Source organism: Halichoerus grypus, chromosome 4 (assembly GCF_964656455.1).
Source record: "Halichoerus grypus chromosome 4, mHalGry1.hap1.1, whole genome shotgun sequence".
In the NCBI taxonomy this organism is placed as follows: domain Eukaryota; kingdom Metazoa; phylum Chordata; class Mammalia; order Carnivora; family Phocidae; genus Halichoerus; species Halichoerus grypus.
The window spans coordinates 93,996,939-94,024,362 of NC_135715.1; the positions used below are offsets into that span (position 1 = coordinate 93,996,939).

Here is a 27,424-nt window from a genome sequence, read left to right on the forward strand (position 1 = left end):
AGCCTGTCTTCCGGACCTCACTCTCCTCGTCTGGGAAAAGCACTGTGTTGTATCTGCAGTATTTAAGAATGTTTGGCAAGGCCCTGGGGAAGGTGAGTGAGAAGGTGGCCAGGCTCCTCTCCCCACCTTCCCCTTCCCGCACCACACAGGGCTCAGCCTCTTGGATCTGTTTGGCACGTCGGCCTTCAGCAATTTTCATTTAGGAAAGGGGATCTGTTGCTTTGAAAGCCTAGTTTAAAAGCCCTCGAGGCAGAGGATGTCCGAGTACCAGGCCTGCTAGAAAAGTCTTCAGGCTCACTCTGCTGAGAGGTTGAGAACGCAGAGCAGAATATCGATCTCAGAGTTTGGAATGAATGTGTGGCTGAGGGGGGCGGACAACTCCCTCAGAGACGGAGGGAGAGGAGAAACAGCAAAGGGGGCGAACCGTTGGCGTGGTCATCCACGTCAGAACCAGGCCGGCGGAGGGCTGGGGCTAGGCCGCCTGCAGGCTGGCCCCGGGCCCTGCTCTCGAGACTGCCCAGGTCCCCAGGCCACCGAGCCCCATGGGCCCACAGGACCTCCAGCTCCAGCAAGGATCTGTCCTGGCGCCTGAAGCAGGAGGGGCTCTCTGCTGGGGGCACAAGGTTAATGGTTAAGCTGCTCAGTCCTCCCAGGGGAGGAGGTTAATGTTTGATCGCCAGACGAGTCACAGGAAATGCCACTCATGGAGCTGTCACCAAGCCCAGCACACTTATCACAAATAAAAAATTAACTCTTCAGCTATTCCGGGTTAGGTGGCCAAGGCCTTCCCAGCATTTTGTGGGAACATTTCAGGGTCACCCTATTAGCTGTGTGGACTGCTCTAACGGGCTATTTATTGCTCTGTTTACAGAAGCTGGTACCCCCTCAGAGCTGGCTGGTGGAAGGGCTTTGGCTCTCCATAGGGAAGAATATTCCAGAGAGTTGGTGTGGTGGCAGGAAAGGTGTGGGTTCGGCAATTACAAAGACATGTGCGTTCCTCTGGCTCTTAGGGGCTGTGTGACCTTGAACAAGACAGTAATCCTCTCTGGGCCTTAGTATCCTTGCCTTCAAAGTGGGGACATGCCATGCCCTTTTTCTTCTTGTCTCTGCTAGCTGGTTGTCCGGGCCTGAAGAACATGGGCAGGAGGGAACAGGCTGACTCCTTTTGGTGGGAGGGGTGGGGCGGGGCAGGGGAAGGGGTGAATGAGATGAAATTCACATAATAACCATTGCAGAGTGAACAATTCCATGGCATTCAGGACATTCACAACGCTGTGCGGACAGCACCCCTCCAGTTCCAACACATTTTCCTCGGCCCAAAAGAAAACCCCATACCCAGTAAGTAATCACTCCTCACTGCCCCCCTCCCCTGCCCCTGGCAACCAGGAATCTGCTTGCTGTCTCTATGCTGACCCTGGATTTCTAAACGGAATCCTACAGTAGGTGACTTTCTGCATCTGCCCTCTTCCACTGAGCATGTTTTCGAGGTTCATTCACGTTGTAGCCTGTACCAGTATTTCAGACACGCTGGCTTTTCATGCGATTTTTTATAGCAAACATTCCCAGCTCCTCGTCTGGATTCCGCTCTGGCTCCTCCCCCAGCACCCGACACGCCCACCCTGCCCACAGCTCACCTCCCCTCTTTTTTCCTGGGCACAACGGATCTTGGCTCATTTTTCAGAAACAAGTAACTTATGTCTGTATATGGGGCGCCTGGGTGGCTCAGTCGTTAAGTGTCTGCCTTCGGCTCAGGTCATGATCCCAGGGTCCTGGGATCGAGCCCCACATCGGGCTCCCTGCTCCGTGGGAAGCCTGCTTCTCCCTCTGCCACTCCCCCTGCTTGTGTTCCCTCTCTCTGTCAAATAAATAATTAAAATCTCGTTTAAAAAAAAAAAATGTCTCTGTGACATTTCAGACTTTTTTTTTTTTTAGTTTTTAACCTGTATAATAAGTACCATTATTAACCCCATTTCACAGATGAGGAAAATAGAGGCTCCGAGAGACTCAGGATTTCCCAGAGCTGAAACAGGACTCTCAGCCCACATCTTTTGACTCTAAATCCTAAGGATTTTGTAGTTTGCAACCCAGACTGAGCTGTGAGTGACTGATATCCTCACTCTCCCAAGAAGGGATTTAAAAATTAGAAATTAGGAAAAAAAAAGACAGATTGTTGATGCCAGTTAATCTTTAATTAATGGGAGAGGTGGCATGAAATGAAGAGCTTTAGGCCAGGTGAGGAAGAGCTATCAGGGGGCATGAGGGGGATTCTGTGAGGCAGGGTACAGTTTGCCCAGTCCCTGGGGGGGGGAAGGGCTCGGCATAGAGCGCTCAGGAGCCCGCCTCAAGGAAAGCAGACTTCAGCCTCAGGCTCGAAGCCTCCTTCGTCTTATCCCCTGCAGCCTCCGTGCAACATCTGAAGTATTTTCCAGTCTGCTAATTCCGTGCCCCTCTCTGCTTGAATACTTTTCGTGGTGGGGAGCTCGCTACTCCCAACACAGTTTATCCCGTGGAACTGCTTGGGCTTCGTGGTTTAAAAAGAACTCTGCGCCGCCCCCCCCCCAACTGTTTAGTTGTTCCTCCCCGTGCTGTGCTTTGGAATGTCTTTGCCACCCGGGACTTCAGTTCCATTGACTCCCTCCTGACCGCTTCCATGTGTGGTCCAGCCAGCACCGGGAGGCAACACCTTTCTTGACCTCAGTGCTGTAGATCAGCTCATCAGCAGAGCCCTCACCGGGTTGCCCCTTGGATGGCCTAGGGATGGGGCCGGGGTAGCCGAGAAAGGCAAAGGGAGGCAGGATGAAGCCAGGGAACAGGCAGCTGCAGGAGCCCCTGAACCACCGAGAGGTCTCGGGAAGGAGACAGGCGAATGGCGGTGAGTAGGGGTAGGAGACACCTGGGAGATGGATATGGCAGCTCTAGGTAGGAGGAGAGCATTAACACTGACAGAAGCAGAAGCTAGGGGAGGACCAGAAGGGCAGGGCGAGGGAGAACTTGGGTTCCCTGGTGACCAGTGAGCAGCGGGGGGTGTGCAGGGGCCTTGGAGGGACGGAGAACCCAGTGGTCAACCCAGCATGGCCCTGGGGCCTGGCTTGGTCCTGGCCCCGTTGCATTGCAGCCTGACACATGGCTCCGGAAATACTCCCAGGTTATCGCCAGGCCATCTGAGCTTATGTATAAATAAATCAAGAACTGGAAGATGGATGCTCTTCTCTGGATGGATGCAGGGCAGACTGGCAATTAGCAGAGGGCTGGCTGTATGCCAGGCACCAGGCTGGGTGGGGATGGAGAGATGCCCCAGGCCCGGTCCTGCCCTCTCAGATCACCTCTACCTGTATTCCAACCCCGTCCCCATCAGCAGACCTGCCTCTGGGGCCACCTCTCTATGGGGACAGGGGGTGGGGCAGGACAGCAGGACTATAGGACAGAAGGAGCAGATGTCATTGAGCCTGGCCCCGTGCCGGGGGCTTCACAAGTGTAAAGGAGACCAATCTTTGTCCATCAACTCCAGTGGGCAAAAATAGAACTTTCTCAGTTTTCTGTACCTTTAATTCTGACTCCACTCTCCTGGGATGGAGAAACCTAAGCCTTGGTTTTTTCTGGATCTTCCCCACAACTTGGCCAGGCTATCAGAGATTCACATGGCAGTGTGGTATCTGGGGGAGCCCATGTGGTCTTGAGCTTTGCTCCACAGAGTGGTGGCCAACGGACTTCTGTGCTTCGCTGGAGGCGTGAGCTCTGCAAGGCTGTCTGTGGTCCTGCTCGTCTAGAAAGATCCCTACAGCCATTTCTCCCTGGGCTACCCCACCATCCAGGACTGGCTGGGCAGCAGGGTACTCATGCCTCTTGCTGGAACCTTGTATATCCTGTTCATCGCTTGCCCTCCTTGTCTCCCCAAACTGAGGGAAGTCTTGCTTCTTTTTCTGTTTTCTCCCAAGCATTTTGTTTACACTAGAATTCTTGTCCCCGTCCCCCCCACTGCCCAGCCTTTGGAAACCCAAGCCAGGAAGATTCTAAATTTTTCTGCCCACCTCTGAGAATGTGAACCAGTAGGCTGAGGAGGAAGGACAAAAGAAGGGGGGCGGGGATGGAGATTAATAGATCAGAAAATATTCTCCTGAACACACAAATCATTTAATCCTCACCAAAATCCTGGGGGATGTTACTATGCCCATTTTATAGATGAGAACACTGAGGCCCGTAGAGGTAAGGGGCATGCCCAAGCTAGATTTGGGTCCAAAGTTCGCTCTCTCTCCACCACAACACCGCTTCAATTCAGGATCCCGTGCTGTCCTCTGTGGCCACGGGCACTCGGCAGGCACCCCCTGCTCCCCCAGATGGCATTTGTGGGCCAACATTGTCCTCTCTTGTCTCCCCACTTAACCATCCCCAGCTTTCCCTCCCCACCCTCCAGCCAGGCAGTCAGCGGTGACAATGCCCATCAAGGATGGTGGAGAGCTGCCCCTCACGCTGCCCTGGGCCCTGCTTGTCCACAAAGCAGCTAATCTGTATGCATTTCAGCCCTGCTTTCCGGAGGCAGGGAGCCCTCCCTACTGGCTCAGTGAACAGGAGCCCCATTTACAAAGTTCCTCCATCCCTTATTTCATTGGATACCCCCTCACCCCAAACTCAGGCAGCGAGCTCTGGGGTCAAGATCTAAACCTACCAGGAACGCACAGTGACCCGAGTTCTGAGCTTTGTCCCTTTCCCACCAGAGCACCAGAAGGAGTCTGGTGCCAGGACGCCCTCCCTTCTTCCCATCCCTGCCTTACCTGTGCAGGCCTTCCCCCTACTCAGAGCAGGAGCCTGGTGGGAAGTGGGGTCTGAGGCCCTCCACTCACACCCTGGACAGTGCAAAGGGGGTCGCTGCAAGCAGCCAGGAGCCACACAGAACCACCTGGCTGCTCTGGCCACAGTCCCTCCAGCCCAGCGCACACCTGTCCTGCTTGCCTGAATGTTTTCTCTTTCAATCAATTGACTTCTTTTTTTCCATCATGCTGTACATTAGATCTTAGACTCATTCACCCTTCAGAACTGCAACTCAGTGCCCATTGGCCAACCTCTCCCCGTTTCCCCCCAACCCCAGCCCCCAGTGACCATTCTACTTTCTGCTTTGGTAAGTTTGAATCTTTCACATTCCACATGGGAGTGAGATCACACGGCATTTATCTTTCTGTGTCTGGCTTAGCTCATTTAGCATACTGTCCTCCGGGTTTATCCATGTTGTCACAAGAGGCAGGATTTCTTTCTTTGTTAAGGCTGAGTAATACTGCATTGTAATCCTCCTTGTCCATTCACTGTTCGATGGACACGTAGGCTGTTTCCACACCTTGGCTATTGCGAACCATGCTGCAGTGGACATGCGAGAGCAGAGATCTCCCTCTCTGAGGTCCTGATTTCATTTCCTTTGGGTATATACCCAGAAGTGGGATTGCTGGATCATATCGTAGTTCTATTTTTATTTATTGAGGAGCCTTCGTACTGTTTTCTATGATGGCCAGTTTGCATTCCCCCAATAGTGTACGAGGTTCTCCCCCCACTTTTAAAAATTAATTTTTTTTTTCGGAGAAAGAGAGAGAGAGAGAATATGAGCAGGGGGAGGGGCAGAGGGAGAGGGAGAATCTCAAGTAGACTCCGCGCTGAGCTCAGAGCCCAACACGGGGCTTGAGCTCTGGATCCTGAGATCAGGACCTGAGCCGGAAATCAAGAGTCAGATCCTCCACCGATTAAGCCACCCAGGCATCCCGAGGGTTCCCTTTTCTTCAACTGACTTTCAGTTTTTAACTTAGCTTCCTTCCAAACAATAATAGCTATAAAATCACAGATGTGATATGCTCGTCCTATAACTGCTTAATACATATTAAATTCTCTTTTTTTAAAAAACGTGTAACTATTAAAATTAAAAGCATTCAACCAGTAGGGGCTAGAGGAACATGCCACTGGGGATGGGAGCACTAGGTCTGTTCCCGGTGCTGAGGCTGGAAGAGAGCGTGGCCCTGCCACAGCACGATACCGTGCTCAAGACACGAGCAATGCCACGTGGAGGCCAGAGCATCAGGTGGGCTGCTACCAAGGGTCAGCCTGGAGGGTGGGATACCAGCTCCAGCAGTATCAGCTCTGTCCCTCTGCACGTGTCACTTTGCCTCTCGGAGCCTGGGTTACGCATCTCCATCACCTCTGCTGTGGAGCAGTGATCTTACCCAACCCCTGCACACTCCGCAGTGTCTGATGCGTGTCCAGGCTTTTCTTTCTGCAGGGCTGATATGAAGGGCGTGTCAGTGAACCGGCCGCCAGGGGACCCCACTCACCTTGAGGGGAGCTGCTCCCCCCTTACTACCAGCCCCTCCTCCACCGCCTTCTGCCAGCACCGGGGCAGTGTCCCCGTTGGCCCAACCTGACATGACCCAGGTCAGGAAGCCTGCCAGATGCCCTGGTACCCTTCCCAACTGTCTGGCCGCTGGACAGGGCTTGTCTGGCCTCACGGGCAGGAGCCCTGGGCCCAGGCCCTGGCTGAGCTGGCCGGGCCCAGCCCTGAATTCATTTCTCCCAAAGGGAGGAAAGAGGCCCCTGAATTCTTCCACAGCTGGGAAGTGCCCCAACCACTTCTAATACAAGACATGTGGCTCCTTGTAAATGAGGCACCCTGCTGTCATACGGAGACTTCTGCAGAAGGAGAAAGGACGTGGGTCAGCGTCATCCTCCAGGCTCCAGATCCTGGAATATCTCAAGTAGACAGACACAGTGGGTCATCTGTTACGGGCCTTCCCAGCCTGATGTCGCCATCCCAGGGCCATCTGGGGAGGCCAGAGTCACTGGGAGCCTGCAAGCTCTGAAGGACCCTGCTCACGTCTGGCAGGCAGCGTCCACGGCTGGAATGTGGACGACCAGTTGCCTGGACAATGGTAAACCCTGCCTGGGTGCTCTGGGAAGAGCTCAGACGGACAGCTCCAGCCCCTCCTCTTTCAGGCCTCACTGTGAGAGTTGGGGTGAAGGTTCAGGGACATCCAAGGGGTTGCTCATCTCCCACATTCCTCGAGTGACACAAACCCTGGTCCTCAGTCCCAAGATGCTTCCACCGTCCTGGGCAAGCCCCGACCAAGCCCTGCCTTTGTGTCCAAGCTCTCTCTCATTCCGTACCAGCAACCTTGCCCTGGGGCCACAGTCTGTCTGCCACTCAGGGGCAGCTCTACCTCCAGAGCCCCCAGCCGGGCATCCTGACTTCCCACTTCCTCTCTCCCCCCATCCCTCTGGGGGCCGACCCCCCTGCGAGAGGAGAGCCCCAACTGCCTTCAGCCCAGCTCTCTGCATCCTCCCTCTTTCCCTCCTGGCCCAGCTTCATACCCTGCCTCCCCGCCACCTCCTGGCCCCTCTCCAGCTCCCTTAGCCTGGCTCCATGAGGAAGGCTCTCGGAAGCTGGGGTTGGTGCCCCCGAGGAGACAGGGCAGGTGGGTGAAGCCTGGGAGGTGGCATGGAGCAGTGTGGCTGGACAGCCCCTTTCCAGCCCCTGCATTTCCTGGGCTGTGTGACTCCAGGAACCTGTTTCTCTTCTCTGCTTCATCACTTCATTTATAAAACAAGGACAGGGCCGGATGCCTCGGAGCACTGCTGTGGGTTAGATGAGCTCATGTGTGTGAAAGCACAGGGTGACGGACTCCCACTAGCACTAAACCAGAGCTCACAGGCCGAGGACTGGAAGGCCAGCACCTTAACGTGGAATCCAGAAGTCAGTGCTCAGACCAAAGCCCGTTTCCGAGGAACGCATGTGGGGAAACAGACTCCTGTTTTAACACAGTATCACTCCTGGGCCCCTCCCAACACCAATTAAATCAGGATCCCTGGGTGTAGGGCCCAGTTCTGTATGTTCTGATGCCTGGGTGGCTCAGTCCATTGAGCGTCTGCCTTCGGCTCAGGCCATGATGCCAGGGTGCTGGGATCGAGCCCCGCATGGGGCTCCCTGCTCCGCGGGGAGCCTGCTTCTCCCTCTCCCTCTGCCGCTCCCCCTGCTTGTGCTTTCTCTCTCTCTGACAAATAAATAAATAAATAAAATCTTTTAAAAAATTAAAAAATAAATAAATAAAGCTCCCTAGATGGTTACACTGTGCAGCCAGGCTGGAGGCCCCCTGCTGTTGAGTCTAATGCAAGCTGAGGCCAAGGGGTGTTCTGTCTCTAGAGAAATCCAGACCTGCCCTGGTGAGGCTTATATGAGATAATGTGTGTTCTCTCCTTCCTTCACGCCTTCAACGTGAGCACTTACTGTGTAGACGGCAGAGTCGAAGGCCCCAAAGATAAAAAGGCACATTAGACCCCACTGGTTCCTGATCTCGAAGAGTCAGGACCGCACGGGAACTCCCAGCAGGCCGGAGTGTTGGGGATGGTGCCAGGCGGTTTGGGGGGAGGCCCTTGGCCCACGCTTTCTCCCTGTCTAATGTTGTGTTCGTCTTGGCAGGTTGCGAGGGGCTGTGGGACAACATGAGCTGCTGGCCCTCCTCCGCGCTGGGACGGACTGTGGAAGTGGGGTGCCCCCCATTCCTCCAGATGCTCACTGGCAGAAACGGTAACCACTCAGCCCACGGGTCCCGGCTGCGAAGCAGTGGGTGGCCCTCTGGGTGGGGCCCTGGCCTGGAGACCAAAGAACCTCTGGGGACAAGTGGTGAACGGACTGGTGGGAGGTGGTCCTTGTTGGGGCCTGGAGGCCTTGCTTGGGGGTGTGAGGTGGGCTCAATTCGCAGGGTCCCAAGGAAGGGGGCCAGGAGGCAATGTACTAGGAAGTGATAAAGGAGACTGGGCTTGCTTCTCTCTGTCCCACATCCCCAGTTGGGCTCCCCCACTTCCTTCCACGTTTCTGCCCCCTTAGCAACCAGACCCTTGTTCCAGCCCCTGGGTCTGGGTCCCACGTGGCACAACCTAGCTTTCCAGAACACTTACTTTCTATGTGTCCATTCTGCCAGGCCCTGCTGATAAACTGTGCCCTCCCTGAAAGCCCCTCGCCTCCTGGGTGATCTCTTGCCTGAGGAAAACTGCAGTTTACAAGGATTTTCTTAATCTGAGGCAGGGAGGGGGGAGACTGTGTCAGACAGGGGATGTTCAGGGACTAACATTGGCTAAAGCCCCACCACCTGCCAGGCATTTTTATATACACAGGCCCAGTTGAACCATCACAATTCCCCTGCCAATCACAGAACTTGTCTCCTCCACTTGACCCAGGAAAAAGAAAAAAAAAAACAACAGGGAGTTAAGAGGGGTTTAGCACTTTACCTAAGGTTCACGGCTAGAAGATGGAGAATCTAAGATTCAAACTCAGATTTCTCCGACTTCAAAACCAGCGCCCTGTCCTTCAATGCAATGGTCAAGGTGGGACTACAGCTTTGTGGTGGGGGGTGATGCTGGGTGGAGGCAAGGTGGTTTCATGGCCTTTGGCCCCTGTCCTCCATGAGGTCATTTAAAGTCAAAAGCCTGACCTGGCCCTGCTAACCCCTCCCCTCATCTATGTGGGGCAGGAAACGCTGACCAGTGAGGCCCTTCACAAGAACAAACCAGAAAAGGTGACTTTACACTAAAACCCACCAGCATCCCAAAGCCGGGTAAGGAAAGGTTGACCAGCAAGGAAAACAAGACCATGCAGTGTGGGAGAGGAGTGTAAATTCCTCACTCCATAATTCTCTAGTACACATGTGCACACTCACACACACACACACACACACACCCAGATCTGGGGAGCACACTGCGGTAGCTCACAATCCCGCCAAGCCTCTTGGATGCCCAGCAGACAGGAACTGCAGGGGACCGGGGAGATAGGTCGGAGTCCCCCTTCTCCACTTACTGCTTGGATAACGCCAGCTGCCAAAACAGACAATGTCCCAAATCTCAAAGCCTTCATACGTATGTATAATGCCTGCCCACCTAACGTGCAAACCGGGCGCTCCTGATTAGCACCAGGCCTGAATATGATCCCGCTTCTGCCCACATTGCCTCTGCCAGAACTCAGTCATGTGGCGACACCGACCTGCAAGGGACGAGGGAAAGTGTGGTCCAGCCAAGTGTCAGTCTCCCAGGCCTGAGAGCCCAAGTTACTCATTCTCAGCCTTGATTTTCTCATCTGGAAAATGGGGAGAACAAACAGGACCAGGCTGTGCTTGGAAATGAATTTTAAATATCTTCCTTTGTCCTTTCTCTTCCTCTCTTCTCCCTTCTTTCCTACCCCCCCACACACCTGCAAACACATGCCAGCAAACTTACCAACAGTCTTTTTCTCCCAGCGTGACCCTTCCACGTCTATGTCTGGGGTCCATGGAGCTCCCGACACATGAGATTAATCCACACATGGTTGACCTACAGCAACATGCTGGTCAGGTGCAAGGCCAGGACCAGATCCTGGACTCCCCATCCAGTGCCCCTCCCTCGCTGACCGAGTTCTCCAGTTGGAGGGACTTGAAGCTCTCCTCCTTTCCCAGCCTTCCCTTCACAACCCGCCCAGAGCCGCAGTGCCTCTACCTCTCCTATCAACGTCCCTCCTACCTTTCTGCGGAGGGGCCAAGCAGAGCCGTGCTCCTGGCCAAATCCTTCCCAATCAACTGCTAGAACGCCGGCCTGCCTCATTAACTAGTAGCCCACGGACTCCTTTCTGAGGATCCCCAACCCTTTAATTGCTCAAGACCCCCCGGAGTTCAGCCGGGAGTGCATTTCTAGGTCTGCCACTGTGGGGGAGGAAGTTGGGGTGGTACGTGTACCTCTGCTGCAGTTTCTTCGTGCTGCCACATGGTGTCGCTGTGGGGCTGCAGGAGCCACCCGTCTACCAGTCCACAGGGAGGCCCTGCCCCCCCCACCCCAGGGCTCTGCCCTTGCTGGGGGGCAGTGTCACTACCCCCCCACCCAGTGACCCCAGGGCCACTCTGTTCATACCCATCCCCAAGCCCAGGGCACCAGCCAGTCCAGGAGCACGGGTCAGGACCAGTCCGGCCTCAGTTAGCCACCAAGAACCATCTTCCTACCACCATCTTCCCTCCCCATAGATCGCAGCCCCCTGGACTCCTCTCAGGAAGGAAAGCTCCCCTCAGTGGTTTCCCACAGGATTCCAGGGCTCCCCAACCCAACCCAGGGAGGAGCGCCCAGTGAGGATAGTCTGGTGTTTTGGACTGACCCTTCCTTTTGAGAGAAGAAAATAATAATAATAAATTATTTCCCAGGGACCCCACTACAGGGGCCCAGACAGGATGGTTGTCCATGTGACTGGAGAAACTGCAGGCCAGAATCTGCCCCCAGATATTTTTCTGTGTGTGCCAAGGTCTAGAATGTTCCCTCCAGGATGCATTCCTTTGATTCTTAATGGGGCACTGGTCTTCCAGAGTTCCTTGTTAGAAAATACACTTCCGCGGCAGGGTCAGGCCTTGGCCTTTCCCTGAGCCTTAACTTAGTAGACGTTCCTTATAACCTGATTAGGTTCCTGGAGCCTTTTGAGAATTGGATAAAAGCTTTGGATTGGCTCTTCCCCAAACTGCACATACGTATATGCACAAAAATACTGCCTGTACCTTCAGGGGCCCTTGAGGTGTACATTGACCTGAACGTGGGTAAGGACGGGCCCCTGTCCTATTAGGAATTAACCCCAGGGGAAGTGGGTGGGGTTGAAGGGACTCCAGAGAGAGCCCAACCCTTGTCTTCTCAGCAGCTCTGCCAAGAGCCCGGTCAGCAAAGGGCACCGTCTTTTTAGTCACACCGGGCGCCTGGCCTGGATCACATGCAGCATCTGTCTGGGGAATCCCACTGGGTCAGTGAGGAGAAGGCCCCAAAACAGGCAGCCCAGCCCAGCCTCTAGGGACACGCTGGCTGATAACCGGTTCTGGGCTCCAGGGAGTTTGTGTTTTCTTAATCCAACTTCCCATCCAACCAAGCCGAAATTGGACCACCATGTTTTCCTGTCTGACAACCTAGCTCCCTTGATTTAACTATAGAAATCTTGCACCCCCTCCTAAATTCCATGCCTCCCCAAGCCCCACCACCGCTGGTCCATTTTGGAAAGGCTGAAAAGAGGAGGGAGTCACACTCCCGGCCCAGCGAGCACCAGCCTGGGCACTTCCTGGTGCTATCGTGTTCCCCGCTCGGTCCTGCAGGTGGGTGGTTTTATTGTCACTGGGCACAGAAAAGTGAGGTACCTAAGCTCACACCCAGATGACCAAGAGGCAGGGCTGGGGTTCACACTCAGATCTGGCTAGCTGGAAACCTGTGCTCCAGGTCTCAGGAGCCTTCAGGGGCCGGGCATTCCTGGATGCGGAAGGCCGAGGTCTCCTGGTGGTAGAAGCTGCCCCCGGGACTGCAGGGAGGGAGGCACAGTGAAGAGTCACATCCTGGCTGGGCCCTGTTACCCAATCCTGGGCCTTGGTTTTCTTGTCTGGAAAATAAGCCAGCAGTATCTCCCTCACTGAGCGCTGGGAGGATTAGATCAAAATCTGGAGATGAGCATGGTGGCTGGTTCTAGAAATGCCAGCCACAGTTCTCAAGTTCAGTGGAACCCATCTGACCCTGAACCCTGTGAACCAGTGGTCCAGACTGGAGGCCTGTCAGAGAGGAGCATACAAGGCCCAACTGGGGTGGCTAAGGCCCCTGGGGAGGGTACAAATTAGAACAGAGTGGGTGTCAGAGCTCCTGTCTCCAGGGCTGAGACCAGCCCCCCACCCCCCCCCCCACCCCCGCCACACGGGCAGCAGCCAGATCCTGGGACCAGTGCTTGGCCCTCCTCTGGAGTAGAGGATGCAGCTGGGCCGTCAGTCCATGGAGGGCGACTCCTCTTGGTCGCTTCCCAAGACTTCCTTCTCGGTGGCTGGCAGCTCCCCTTCCCCAGTTTTCGGACTTCTGCTCCAAAAGCTCCGTGTGGGCAAACTTCCCTGTTCCCTTATAAAAGAATTTAGAGCAGGCTCTTCTCCACTCAGTTGCTGTTCTGGCCCGCCAGCCAGCAAACGGATGAGCAAGGGCCCTGGGTTGGCCCCGGGAGCCCTCCGGAGCTCATCAGCTGCTAGGGGAGGCGGGGAAGCCAGCCACCACTGTGTGAAGGGCACAGGACTTGGCCTTGGCCTTGTGCGGGGAGAAGGGCGGTGAGCTGTGCAGGAGGATCGGAGGATGGCAGCTATCCTGTGATTTACAATGCAGAGAAATGCGGAGGTGTGGCCGGAGGACTGAGAACTCCTTCCTTTCTGGGAGGGGCGGCCCCCTGGACGGTCTACCTCAGTGCCCCTGCTCTGCTGGAGGTTTTCAGGTGCTGGGGAGCAGGGCAGGAAGTGAGATTTGAAATAGAACTTCCTCGGTGTGGGACATTTCACTATGGGAATGGCCGGGTCCTTGCCAACCGTGCCAGGTTCTCGGGGAACCCACCCATTAAATGGCAGCGGGACCTGGGATCAGTACGTAGTAAGAGGAGAAAGCAGGAGAAAGAAAGGGGATCTGTACATAGTGTGTGGTTGAGAGTGAGGGTCTGAGACCCGGGGTTCAAATCCCATTTCCTCCATTTCCTGTGCTGTGATCTTATGCAGATTATTTAACCACGGTGTGCCTCAGTTTCCCCAACTGTGAAATGGATGCAGTATTTACATGTTATAATATGTTTTACTACAAAGGTAACTGCTTAGTTCATAGTCTTGTTAGGGTTAAAGGAGTCGCTACCTGTCACAGGCTTAGGACAGTGTCTGGCACATAGTAATCACCAGGTATTATTATAGTAGAGCACGGGATTTTATAATTGAGCAAATACACAATCCTTAGAGAGTGAGATCAATGGGGTTTTTTTGGTTGGGGGTGTATAATCAGAATTGCTTGGGACCACTGTCCTTGAGCACGACATTTGGCCCCTTGTATGACATGGGACACTGTAATCCCTTGCAAGAGCACTGGTGTGCTGCCATTGCGAAGGTTTATATTTATCTCCTGTGAACACCCAGGGGGTCAAGTAGCACCCCCTGTTTTGGGAAAACCCACAAAAAACCAGAAGTGGCCCCTCAGCCAGTGGGTGTGGAGGATGGGCAGGGGGGTCCCCGCTGGAGCACTGAGGGGGCTTGATGCTGAGACTGGAGCCCGGGAAGGGAAGTTGAGGGGTAGGGTGGGAGTGGACATGCCTGGGGTGAAGCCGTGGTGCCCCGGGGCCTGAGAGACCCCTGGAGTGGAGCTGGGCCTGGGGGCAGCCAGCTGGGCTGGGGAGCGGTGACCAGAAGCTCTGCAGGGTTGGGAGTGCAGTGGGGAAGAGCTGCTGTGACCATAGGGGACTGTGGTGTGTGTCAACCCCGTCTGTGGAGCCCTGTGCCTGCCACAGAGGGATGTGGGGGTGGGCGAGGTCGTGGGACTCCGGGGGAGGGCAGGTAGTGCTTGGAGGCTGAACAGGGTATTTGTTCAGAGCCGGCCTGTTTGTAGATTGAGGCCTCGGGGGTCCACGGATCTGTCTCTCTCTCACCTGTGCACACACATCTGCATCTTTGCCCTTTTTTTTTTTAAGATTTTTATTTATTTGAAAGAGAGCAAAAGTGAGAGAGATCACAGAGGGAGAGGGAGAAGCAGACTTCCCAATGAGCAGGGAGTGGGATGTGGGACTCGTTCCCAGGACCCTGGGATCACGACCTGAGCCAAAGGCAGATGCTTAACCGACTGAGCCACCCAGGCGCCCCTTTCCCGCTCCTTCTTACTGACCCTTACATATTCTTCAAGGATCAGCTGGGCCAATTGAGAGCTAACCCTGTGGTTCAAAGAAAGGCAGCTGGGGCCCAGCAATGGGGAAACACCAGGCCACCCCTAAGGTGTGGCTGAGGGTACCCGGGACCCCAGGCCATCTGTGCCTTGTCCCCACTGCTCACCTGCAGGATGCTTGGCCCCCACAGGTTCCATGTTTCGAAACTGCACACAGGACGGCTGGTCGGAAACCTTCCCCAGGCCTGACCTGGCCTGTGGGGTTAACGTGAACGACTCGTCCAATGAGAAGCGGGTAAGCCTGTCTGCCCCTCTTTCCCTGGCTGGGGGCCTGCAGGGTGAGAAGACAGAGTGGAGCCAGCCCCGGGGCAAGATCAGGGGACCAGGAGCTGCTCCTGTCACCCACCCCACCCCGCTCATCATCCGGGGTTCGCTGGGCCTGCCTCACTGCCCTGCTGTCAGCCTGGAGATGGTGTGCATGAAGACCCGGGCACAGTGAGAACTGCCCTGGGCCGCCACGACACTGGGGGTGATTTAGTCATGAAAGCAAAGGAGAAGCAACGTGCTGGCTAAATGCCCGGAGCCAGGCTGGTGAGTCTGAACCCTGACTGTGACCTTGGCGGGGGTTGGGAAGACTTAACTTCTCTGTGCCTCAGTTTTTCCATCAGGGAAATGGGGCTGATCATGGTTCTGACCTCACAGACTTGCCAAGAGAACCAAACGAGGTAATCCAGGGAAGTGCTGAGAAGGGTGCCCAGCCATGGGAAGTGCTCAATAAATGTTTGCTCTCAGGGCATCTCGGGCTCTGAGGGGAAGGAGCGGGCTGGTGGCTGCAGGGCAGGCCTGATTTGAGAGAGGACGCTGAGCAGTGGACTGAGCTTCTCCAGGTGCCTCCAGAGGCATCCCCTGAGGGGCCATTAGTTTCAGAGAGCCCTTCCATCCTTACTTTTCCTGCCTGATTCATACACATCCTTCAAGACTCCATTCCAGCCCAGCAACTCCTGAAAGCCCTTTCTTCCCGCCCCCCCACTCCCAGGAAGGACTCCCTTAATATGCTGCGTTGGCCTCCAAAGTATTACCCACTACGTTAAACGAAATCGTCATCATGTGCCATGGGCATCCATCTCTCTCACTAAAATGCAAGCTCTTCAAAGGCATGAATTCACTTAAACATTTATCAAGCACCTACTGTGAGCCAGCGTGGGTCGAGGTGTAGGGATATTGCAGGGACAAATCAGAATCTTATACATTTTCAGGCCCCCAGGCCCCAGCACAATGCCTGGCACTTACCAGGTGCCCAGTGAATGTTTGTTGTTGTACTGAACACCTACCATGGATACACAATGACGCCAAACCCTCAAAAGGATCCGTTGTAAGATCGTTATTTTCTCCATTTTGCAGATGAGGAAAGTGAGGCTCAGAGGAGTGAAGGAACACGCTCAGAAACTAGTGGAGGCAAGAGTCAAACCAAGTTAGTTCCAAAAAGATCCTGAGTCCTTCCTCTAGCTTTTGCTGCCTCCCTGGTATGGTGCGTGTCCCCCTGGGAGATGCTCTTTTGCAGCCCCATGGGCTAAACTCCCCAGTGGGAATCTGGATGGACAGGCTTGCTGGTCCCTTGGAGGATGGGGTGGGGGCATGTGAGAGCAGCATGGGGGGGAAGCAGCAGAGTGAAGGGAGAAAGGATGAGGTTGGGAGACAGACCATACCCACTTCTGAATTTTTTCTAGGACTCCTCTATCTAGCCAGTCAGTCCTGCTCTGCGTGAGGGAGACTGATCGGGGGACCAAGCTGGAGACTCGAGTTTCTTCCCTCCTGGGGCTTGTCATCCAGTTGGGGGACACACAGGAGGTCTTCAGGTCTGACCAGAGCAGGGTACTTTAATAACGAGACCCGGCAAGGATTGATCAGTGGGTACAGATGGTTTTGGAAGAGTGGATGGGCTCTGACCCCTGCAGGTGACCATTTCTATCATTGACTTCTCTGAGGACAGGAAGTTTATGTGATCACATTGGCAAAATCCATAAAATTAAGAGAGAACATTCTTATGATGGATGGCAGCACAGAGGTTCGAAAGGATGCTCTGGGCTGCAAGAAACAGAAATTTCCAACTTGCCTAATAAACAGATGTGGCTCATGTAACTGGGGATGCAGAGAACAGGTTTCAGAACTCTTTCATAAAGCAGCACTAAGAAGCTGCCAAAGGACCGGGTTCTTTCCATTTCTCCTCCTGCTATCCTGGTGGCTTCTTCTCGAGGCTGCCACTTCTCGATTTGGATGACTGCCTTGGTGATGACAGCCACATGCTTCCCCATGCCTGCTTGTCCAGGAGGAGGGACAGCCAGACTTCCTATGGCTCCTTCCCAAGAGCAAGAAAGCTTCTTCACCCAAACCCCAGCAAGCTTGTCCTCACATCTCACTGGCCCAAAGTGACTAGAGCCTGCCTACCCCTGGACCATCCCTGGCAGAGGGCTGGGATACAGGATTGGCCTAGGCCAGTGGTTCTCAAACCTTTTGACCTTGGGACCCTTTTACACCCTTAAGAATTATTGCGGACCCCACAGAGCTTTTGGTTTTGTGAGTTATGTCTATTGAAACCACATCGGAGACACTGTTGGCTTAAACTCATCAGTTGGGGAAGAACAGAGCCCAGGACCTTAACCATGATATTCCTCCAGGGTTGAAACTGTAAAATCCCGAAACAAGGAGCTGAAATTTAACAAAGGTAAATGCAAAGTTTGGACTTAACTCAGAATATTAATTGGCCAAAAGTAGCGGAAAGGAGACCTACCTTGGCTTCAACTCACATTAAAAAAAAAAAAAAAAAAAAAATTAAATCCCTAAGATCAGAAAGGTTTCCAGGCCATGTGATTTACTGGTGCCTAGACGCTGGTCCACAAGCTTTGTCTTGTACTCAGAGATTTGAATCATCCTGTCTCTTATTGTTGAAATGTCTTTTTTCTTCTAATCAAATGATGATGGAAATCAGCATTTGTTGGCTGTCTTTTTTTCGATTTCCTTACTTGGCATGTGCCCCTCTAGTCACTAACAAAAGCCCACAGTGGACTCAGGTTAGCAGAAAGGACCAGGCTGATGTTTGGGTAAATAACATGGGGTTTGCTTACCTAGAGCTGAGGTTGGCACACTGTGGCCCTTGAGCCAAACACAGCCCACCACCTGCTTGTGCAAATAAAGTTTTATTGAGCCATAGCTACGGCGATTTGCACTACGAGCAGAGCTGAGTGATGGCAAGAGCCCAAATGGGCACCCAAAGTCTAAAACACTTATTACCTGTCCCTTTACAGAAAAAGTCTGCTGACCCCTGATCTAGAGGATGCAGAAGGAAGGTGGTCTAGTCAGGAAACATGGCGGAGAGACAGGCAACTTGATCCAGGACAGACAGCAGTGAGGCTTCTGGACCCCAAGCCCCCTGGGAGGTGGCGCCCGTTGCAGATATGGAGGGCAGGTGCACTGAGGTCACATCAGGCCTCCTGGGAGCAGGACTCTTTCTGGATCAGAATTTACACACATAACGCAGGGACAAGTAGAGTTAGCTGGTGTCTTGAGGCTTCCCTGGCAGACAACCCGCCCAGCCTCAGGCCAATGCAGAACATTCAGCCTGAACGCCCCATACTGTCACCCCATGCCTTCTCATGCTGTCACAGACTGGCCCAAATCTGCTTCTGAACTGAGAGCTACTAGCCAGGTGGTCCTAGGAGCGAGGCTCATGCCCTCAGGTCTGGGGCTCATCCTGCCCATGGCAAGATTATAGGCCAACACATCATCGATCCACTAATTTCTTGACATTTGACTGCTCTTTGATGTCCCAAAGTCAAGGCACCATGAATCTAGGGCAACCTACTGCCCTTTTGGCTCTCATCTACGTTCCTGAGAGGTGGCTCCTGGCTTCTGGGATCATAGTCACACCAGTGGGGAAGCTCAATGTCACATGGCAGCCAGCCCATCAAAGGTTGCCTCTTGCTCTCAGAAAAGTTTTGGTCACTGAGTCAGATATCTTTTTGGTAGCTTCCTCCCCCTGGAGCTAATGCTTCTACCTGTCAATCGTCCTAATACTTTTTTTCCCAAGTTTATTTGTTTGTTTCCTCGGGGTGCAATGTACCCAGTTTTTTCATGCACTCTTCCCTTCTCTGGAAATGTTCCAGTTTATTAATGTGCCTCTTAAAATAGCATGCCCAGAACTGGACGAAACACTCCAAACGTTCCAGTGTTGTCTGGTGTCCCACAGCACTCCGTTATTGTAACTGAGAATGCAATATAGCTTCTTTATAACTCATACTTCATACCATGATCTTGGACCCATGACTCGTGTTGAAGGGTGGATGATGGGGGTGAGGGGTAGAGGTGGGGAAAAATTAACATGCTCTGAGTGTCTTGTAAGTGTCAGGCATTGTCTAGATACTCTAACTGATACTTCATTTGCTCTTCCGACAAGCCTGCAAGGTAGATATTATCCCCCATTTTGCAGATGAGGAATCTGAGGCTCAGAGAAGTTAAGTAATTTGCCCAAGGTCACATAGCTGGTGAGTAACAGTCCTGGGTTTGGAAACCTTGTCTCGGCTCTGAAGCCTGCATTCTTTCCCTGCAGTACACTTCGTAACGCCATGGAGCTTGGGACATTTGAACCTCAAGGTCATTTCATATGAAGAGCTGTCAGCAAGGTTTCCCCAATACTATTCTTGTGCCTGTTTTTTTTTTTTTTTAATTAATTACCTTTTCCTTCTGGTTATAAAATAGTACTTACCCCCTGGAGAGAAATGAAAAGTGTAGAAAAAAATAAAATAAAAATAACAACTCTGTCCACAAACTTATCTTCCAAAGTTAACCATTATTAACCTCTATCACATCTTTTTACAGCCTTATGGTCTATGCATGTATGAGATTGAACCACATGAAATGGCCGGTACTCAATCATTTGACCTACAAAAGAGGGCAATTTCATGTAATTCAACCTAATACTTTTTTTTAACAGATAGCAGGAATCACACTGTACATATAAAATTTGTATTCTGGGGGTGCCTGGGTGGCTCAGTAGTTAAGCGTCTAACTTCGGCTCAGGTCATGATCCTGGCTGGGATCGAGCCCCGCATCGGGCTCCCTGCTCCATGGGAAGCCTGCTTCTCCCTCTCCCACTCCCCCTGCCTGTGTTCCCTCTCTCGCTGTCTCTCTCTGTCAAATAAATAAATAAAATCTTTAAAAAAAAAATTTGTATTCTGCTTTTTCACATAACGTTACATTCTTAGCACTTGCTGACATCTTTTAAAATGCTTGGTAAGCAGCATTTTAATGGCAGCATACATTAAAACAATGATTTAAAATAATTTAGTTAATTGTTCTATTGTTGGACATTTGTTTTTCATCACTAATCGTTCTGTGATGAACATCTTGATGTATAAATACGCTTTTCCTTTTGTGCTTATTTCTTTGTGTGTGTGTGTGTGTGTGTGTGCTAATTTCTTAGAATTAATTCCTAGAGGTAGAAGGGAGGTCAAAAGGAATGCATATTTCAAAGGTTCTGGATACATGCTACTTTCAGGAGAGATTGAAGCAATTTTGGGTCCCACTCTACCCTCAGCTGCATAGAATATTATTGCCTTTAAATATTAGTTCATTTGGTTGGGAACAGATGGTATAGCATTATTGGTTTAATTTTCATTTCTTTGATTCTTTTTAAGGCTGTCGCACAATTTGGTTTTTTTTTAACCTAAAAGATGCAGGTTTTACATTTATCTTTATATGTCGCCTTTTCCCATCCCATTGAGATTCTTTCTGAATCAAAGATGAGTCAGTAATGGGAAGTGGCTGTGGGCTGCATCCATATGAGTGCAGTGTAGAGATCAGGAGAGGTGATGGTCCCACTCTTCTCCTTCCTGCTCAGAGAGTACATTGGAGCTTTCCAGCTCTCGGTTCTGGGTGTCTTATTTAGGAAGGACGTTGACAACATAGCATATTAATTGAGCAGAAGGGTGAAGGATTGTGGAAAGAGATTGAAGACACAGGAAAAATGTAATGCTGAGACTATATGTGAGAGACGAGCGGGTAGAAGAGCTGTATTAAGAAATGACAGATCTCTCTGTACAATATTTGCAACCCTTCTAGAAGCCCGAAACGATTCCAAAATGCAAAGTTTATTTAAAAAAAAATAATGCTAGCCCCGCATCGGGCTCCCTGCTCAGCAGGAAGCCTGTTTCTCCCTCTCCCATTCCCCCTGCTCGTGTTCCCTCTCTCACTGTGTCTCTCTCTGTCAGATGAATAAATAAAATCTTAAAAAAAAAAAAATAATGCTAGGCCTTAGGTACAGACAAATTCAATTTATTTCAAGTGGCTCCAAAAGTAGGTCCAGAAAAAAGACCAATAGGAGCAATTTAAAAGTAATAGATTTTAGCTTCACGTGAGAAAAAATTACCTAATATTTTGCACCCTTGTATACCAGATGACTTCCTCAGAAGGCCAGGTGAGCCTATATCCCTGGAGGTATTCAAGCAAAGGCTTGAATTCAGGGTGATGGTAAGGGGCACCACGCATGGGGTAGAAGTTTGAGTTGGCATCAGATGATCCCCGAGATCTTTTCCAAAGCCAAGGTGTTCCGAGTCTATGAGCTGAGGTCCGCGGAATCTGATCAGCAGAGCAGTCAGTATTGAAAGGTTCCAGCTGCCTGAGCAGGTACACTCTGAGGCAGAAAGAAGCCCAGCCACCGGGTGGGTGGGGCTGACACATGCCTCTCTCTGCAGCACGAGTACCTGATGAAGCTGAAGGTCATGTACACCGTGGGCTATAGCTCCTCCCTGGTGATGCTCCTGGTCGCCCTCAGCATCCTCTGTGCTTTCCGGTGAGAACACATTGCCATCTCTCTGTCTCCCCAGCCTTCCACAGGCACAGAATTTGGGTTTCTTTAAATTACTCAGGCCAGAGAAAGGAAGGTCTGGGTGGGCCACTTGGTGACCTCTTGATCTTAACCTTACCCGTGGCCAAACACTGATGTTCCTGTGACCTTGTTCATATTTTTTATTCATTCCACAGTTACTGCGTGTAACGAGGAACTTACTGCACATGTACTATTTGTAATTTTCACACAATGCTATAAGATGGGTATTATTACCCCCGTTTTACAAGTGTGTTAGCCAGACTCTTGGTTGCAAGAAACAGAAACCCACCTTAAAACAGTTTAAGTAAACAAAGGTGACCTGACCCACATAATTGACAAGGTCAGGGGTGCTGGCTTTAGGAATGGCTGTATCTAGGTGCTCAAAGGTATCGGCAGAACTAGGTCTATCTCCCTCCCTTTCTCGACTCTGCCTTGGCCTCATCCTCAGGTAGGCTCTCAGCAGGGGTGGCAGAGACAACCACCAGCAGCCTCAGGGGTACATTCCACCGGCTCGGCCACACCAGGACAAGGAGAGCTTCTTCCCCATTAGTTGCAATCAAAGTCCTGGGGTGGGGAGGGGGTGGGGATATCTCATAGGCTGGGCTTGGGTCACATGCCCAACCTGAGCCAGTCACGGCAGCCAGAGGTGGAGTACTCTGATTGGTCAGGTCTATCAACAGGGTGGGAGGATGGAATCACCCCCACTCAGAGCTGGAATGGGTTCCCCATAAGAAAGCTTGCTTCTGGTACCAGAAGACGGGGAAAGAGTAACAGACCTCTGACCCCTCCCGCAGAGGAGGAGACTCAGGCTCTGGAAGGTGAAAAGGCTTGCCCGAGGTCAAGGTCGTCTAGCTAAGAAGCGGCCATGCGCCTGTGGCTCTGGCCCCCATGGCCCTGCACTCTCTCTCTCCAGGAGGCTTCATTGCACCCGCAACTACATCCACATGCACCTTTTTGTGTCCTTCATCCTGCGTGCCCTGTCCAACTTCATCAAGGACGCCGTGCTCTTCTCCTCGGACGATGTCGCTCACTGTGATGCCCAAAGGGTAACATGCCTGCATGGCCCCGAGTGTGGCCAGGCTGCCCACCTTCCTCAGCCCAACTCCGGGAGAGGGTGGTGGCCCCCTTGCCCTTCCCCCACGTCCCAGCTGAGGTTGCACTTAATGCCTAGAGTAGAGGGGCCAGTGCTGGGCCAGGGGGCCTGGGGAGAGTCCCATGTCTCCATGTGCACAGCCTGGGTCATGTATGAGAGCAGTTTGTCAGGAGGCCCCTGGGGGCTGCCCTTCAACTCCCAGCGTCCAGGAGTGGCTTAGCCACTCTGGCAATTAGATACATAGTGAGGCTTGTCTTTTCCCTCCACCTGCCAAGTCCCAGCTATGGACAGATGGCCAGGTCTAAAGAGGGCTGGGGTTGGGTGTAGAAAGAAAAGTGCGAACATATGCCTAGGTTCTGCAAACACAGGTCTGTAGCAAAACAATTGTTTTGTTAAATCTAACCCCCTTCCTCCTTCTGAATGCTCAGATAACTCTTAATTCTTTGCAATATTGCTCTGTGTATCAGTTGGGAATCCCTTTCGCAGCATATACCAGAACACCGCACATCAGTGGCTCAAACGGATGGGGGTTGTTTCCCACATAAGCCGTCCACAGATGGGCAATCCAGAGGTCGTACGGCGGCTCCGTGATGCAGTGGTGGACACAGTCCTTTGCCCTCTTTCTGCTCCAGCGTGCTTGATGCCATGCTTTAACACTGCTTGTTTACAACATGGCTGTTGCAGCCCCAGGCCTCACATGCATGTTCCAGTCAAAAAAGAGAGTCAGGGTTAAACAGTTTTTGTCTTTGGGCAGCTTTGCCTTTTTAGGGTGGGAAAGAATGCCTGCCCCAAGACACCTATCTACATCTCATGGGCTAGAACCGTGTCATGGCACCACACCTAACTGCAAAGGAAGCTGGGAGATCGGATTTTTTTTACCATCATAGTCTCCATAGCAGAGGAAAACAAGGGAGAAGGGATTGGAGTTTGAGATTGGTTCGGTCAACCTCCCTGTCACTTCCCACCACTCAAATCTGTAATTCCTTACGGATCTGTTAAGTTTGTGTTGTTCATAGTTGTGTGTGTGTGTGTTTTCTGACTCCAGCTGAATCTCCCTTCAGGATATTGTCAGGATGAAGTAAGAGTACCAGAGTGAGAGTCAGAAGACTTAAATTCAGGCCCCCCACCTCACTGACCAGCAGTGGAGAAGTCCAGCAGTGCCCCACAGGGAACCTTCTTGGGTTCCACCAAACATCAGACTCCTGGGCCAACCACGGGCGTCCCCCGGAATCCGAGTCTGCGGGAGGCCGGAGGGCAACACCGGCCTCTCCTCCTCCGTGGATGTGACCTCCACGTAGCCCATGTAGCAGCCCTCGGGCCATCCCAGAAACTGTCCTCTCCCCAGGGGACAGCTCGGGGAAAGGAAAGGGGACCCTTGCCGCATGGGAATGGTTGCCTTGCTGGGACGGTAGCCTCGGGCCCCACAAGTCCCCAGGCACAGCTTCCGGCGATCCCCGCAAGAGACAGGCCTCTAACAAGTCACTGCGTCAGGCAAGGCCAGCACTGGCCCCCCATCTGGTAGTTAGAGGTCTCCAGAACAGACGCAGTGTGCCAATCGGGGGCCATTTTCACTATAATCAATGTTGCCCTCCTAACATAATTGGTACGTCCCTTCTTCATCTGTTTCCGGGGAAAGAGCTTGGAAAGGATTTTGTTACTCTTTGGCTCAGAAATCCCTTTCCTTCTCTCGGCCTGGTACTCATCTGCAAAGGAGGCACTTGGGAGCTGGGCCCTATATGACACAGATTTTACTGCTGGCGGTCAGCTCCAGGGTTTGAATGCACCGCCTCCTTCTGGGATGGCCCGTTAGCCTTCTTGGCTGGGCCTCTTGGCATGTGGACTTCCAGCCTCTAGAGAACTCCTGGGCCTGGCCTTCTGAGAGTGGACAGCCACAGGGGATGGCCAGGAGAAAGGAAAGGCCATTAGAGACTCTCTCTGCAACCTGACCCCTACTACGCCCTGTCACGTCCTTCAGGGGTGGCCGCCAGTGGGGAGCCCGCTGTTGCCCAGCCCTGGGGCTCACCTGCCTCTCTCTGTGCAGGTGGGCTGTAAGCTGGTCATGGCTTTCTTCCAGTACTGCATCATGGCCAACTACGCCTGGCTGCTGGTGGAAGGCCTCTACCTTCACACTCTCCTCGTCATCTCCTTCTTCTCCGAAAGGAAGTGCCTCCGGGGATTTGTTGCCCTCGGATGGGGTATGTTTCTCCATGGGTAGAACGGCGGGGGTATGTGGAAACAGGCGCTGAGCCAGAGAATTCGGTTTCTAGTTCCAGCTCCACACACAGTTAAGTTAGCTAACTTGTGGAATCTTAGGCAAGTTGCTTCTTGTTTAACCCCCTGGCGTTGGTTTACTTGTATGTCAAGTAGGAATTCACAGTTAAAATGTAGCCCCAGTTTTGGCCACCCAAAGTCTCTTACCATTTGATACCACCCAACACTTGTTGCTTCATCTTCCTTAGACGTTCCATTCATGTATTTTCATTCTTGCTTCCTTTCTATATCAGTTAGTGTACTTTTGATTGTAGGTATCAGAAAATCTGGCTTAGATCAGCTTTAAACATAAAAGAAAGCATTGGCTCATGTATCTGAAAAGTCCAGGGATCACCAGCTTCAGGTGAGGCTGGATCCAGCAGCTCAACAACATTTCTTTGTGCCTTTCGACTTCGCCTTCTGTAACGTCAGCTTGATCTCTAGGCTGGTGCTCCCAGTGTAACTGCCAACAGCTTCTGGGCTACCAGCTTCCTTGTTGTACCTAATGAGAGAAAAAGGCCCAGCATTCCCAACGAATACTCTGAGGTTCACTCTGATTGGACCAGCTTGTCTCAGACACATTCTGAGCCAATCACAGAGGCCTGAGTGAATGGAATACACTGATTGGCTTAAGCTATTCAAACCACATGGCTTCCCAAAGGAATTTCAGGGTTCATTTGTAGGAAGGAGGGGAAATGGCAGTCAGATAACCAACTGCAGGCCCCATTCTTTCTCTTCCCCCTTTGCTTTCTGATCAATGAAGATGATAACTCCATTTCTTGAGCACTTCCTATGAGCAGGGCAGTTTACATGCATTAATTAATTGCCACCACAACCTCCAGAGGCCCTTCAAAGAAGCCTGCTAAAAGACGGGATGTAATATGCTCAGCTCACACTGTAGTCAAGGGCAGACCCAGGATTCAAACCAAGGCTTGCCTGTTTCCAAAGGCCCCTTAACTCTTATTCTGCCATTAACAAACATCCATCCATCCATCCGTCCATCCATGTACCCATCCATCCGTCTGTCCGTCCATCCATCCATCCACCCATCCATCCATCTGTCTATCCACCCATCCATCCATCCATCCATTGTTCATTTGATAAACATATGTAAGTTACCCATTGGGTTCTAGAAAGATAGCCAGGTTCCTCTGAGTGACTCATATGCTTACAGGGATAGTCATGTGTACCAGCCATTAATTTCATTTGCTTTCTTCTTAGTGCCTTTAATTAAGAAATGCCCCTGCCAGGAAAGCCCTCTCTTTTCTGCTTGTCTAAATCTTTCCATGCAAGGGCCCCATCTCCTCACATCAGGGAAGTCACCTGAGCTGCCAGAACTTGCCGAGCCTTCCTGTAGACTTTGGCAGCCTGATTAGCACATAACCCTTAGCCAGTGGGAGCTGTGGTACTCTGCAGATCTTTGGATTTCTGCAGAGAACAGTAGTCCCAGAGTACTGGGGGACCAGGGACCTGCCTTATGCAGTTGACCCCAAAAAAGGACCCCGTTTGGAACCTCGTTCACTGACCTTGACTCCCATATCTGCCAGGATCTCATCATATGAATATAGGCAGTTTCATTATCTGTAATATCAGGATCATAATTTTTTCAACTTTCTTCGAGCATTTCTTTGTGCTCAGAGGGGCTTCTAGAGATTACAGAAACAAAAACAGTTCCATCATTCAAAGGGGTCATAGTCAAGCAGGGAGACAAAATTGCATTGCAACATCTCCGTCACGGATTTTTAGGAGGGTTTATTTTATTTTATTTTAAAGGTTTGTATTAATTTGAGAGAAGAGATAGAGCACAAGCTGATGGGGAGAAGCAGAGGGAGAAGCAGACTCCCTACTGAGCAGGGAGCCTGATGTGACTCGATCCCAGGACTCTGAGATCATGACCTGAGCCGAAGGCAGATGCCTAACCAACTGAGCCACCCAGCGCCCCATGGATTTTTAGGAGGGTTTAAGTGAGATTATGAGAACCTTCCTTTCTTTCTCAAATATTTAATGAGCATCTACTATATGCGAGGCCCTGAGATAGAACAGCACCTAAAGCAGAGGTTCCTCCCCTCCTGGTCTCTCTGCCTGCACCGCCCCAAGGAGACCTTGAAGGGACTTAGGAAGGTCTAAAGTTTTCCGTCTGGGAGAAGCCTTTCTCTTGCAAAAGCAGGGGCCCCTCCTCAATTTGTATGCAACTTGTTTCCCCAGAGATGGGTTGCTTAAATGAGTACATGCTCACTGTACAACTGCAAAAAATAAAGTTAAGTAGAAAAAAATTACCCTGGTCTCATCTAATGAACATTTTGGGGGGTTTTCTTCCAGACTATTTTTCCTACTGAGTTTTTCTCTGCATTGTTGTGGTCATTCTTTTTTTTTTTTTTTTAAGATTTTATTTATTTATTTGTCAGAGAAAGAGAGAGAGAGAACACGAGCACAAGCAGTGGGAGCGGCAGGCTCCCCGCTGAGCAAGGAGCCCGATGCAGGACTTGATTCTGGGACCCTGGGATCATAACCTGAGCTGAAGGCAGACGCTTAACCGACTGAGC

General features: G+C 51.9%; 1 protein-coding gene across 1 annotated transcript in view; it reads left to right on the top strand.

Moving 5' to 3' along the window:
- Positions 1–27,424, top strand: part of SCTR (secretin receptor) — a 76,053-nt gene that overhangs the window by 32,521 nt on the left and 16,108 nt on the right. The window contains exons 3-7 of the mRNA XM_036079621.2: positions 8,444–8,551; positions 14,850–14,953; positions 21,405–21,502; positions 22,452–22,584; positions 24,673–24,826. Coding sequence (XP_035935514.2) covers positions 8,444–8,551; positions 14,850–14,953; positions 21,405–21,502; positions 22,452–22,584; positions 24,673–24,826 — 597 coding nt within the window. The remainder of the gene's footprint in view (positions 1–8,443; positions 8,552–14,849; positions 14,954–21,404; positions 21,503–22,451; positions 22,585–24,672; positions 24,827–27,424) is intronic.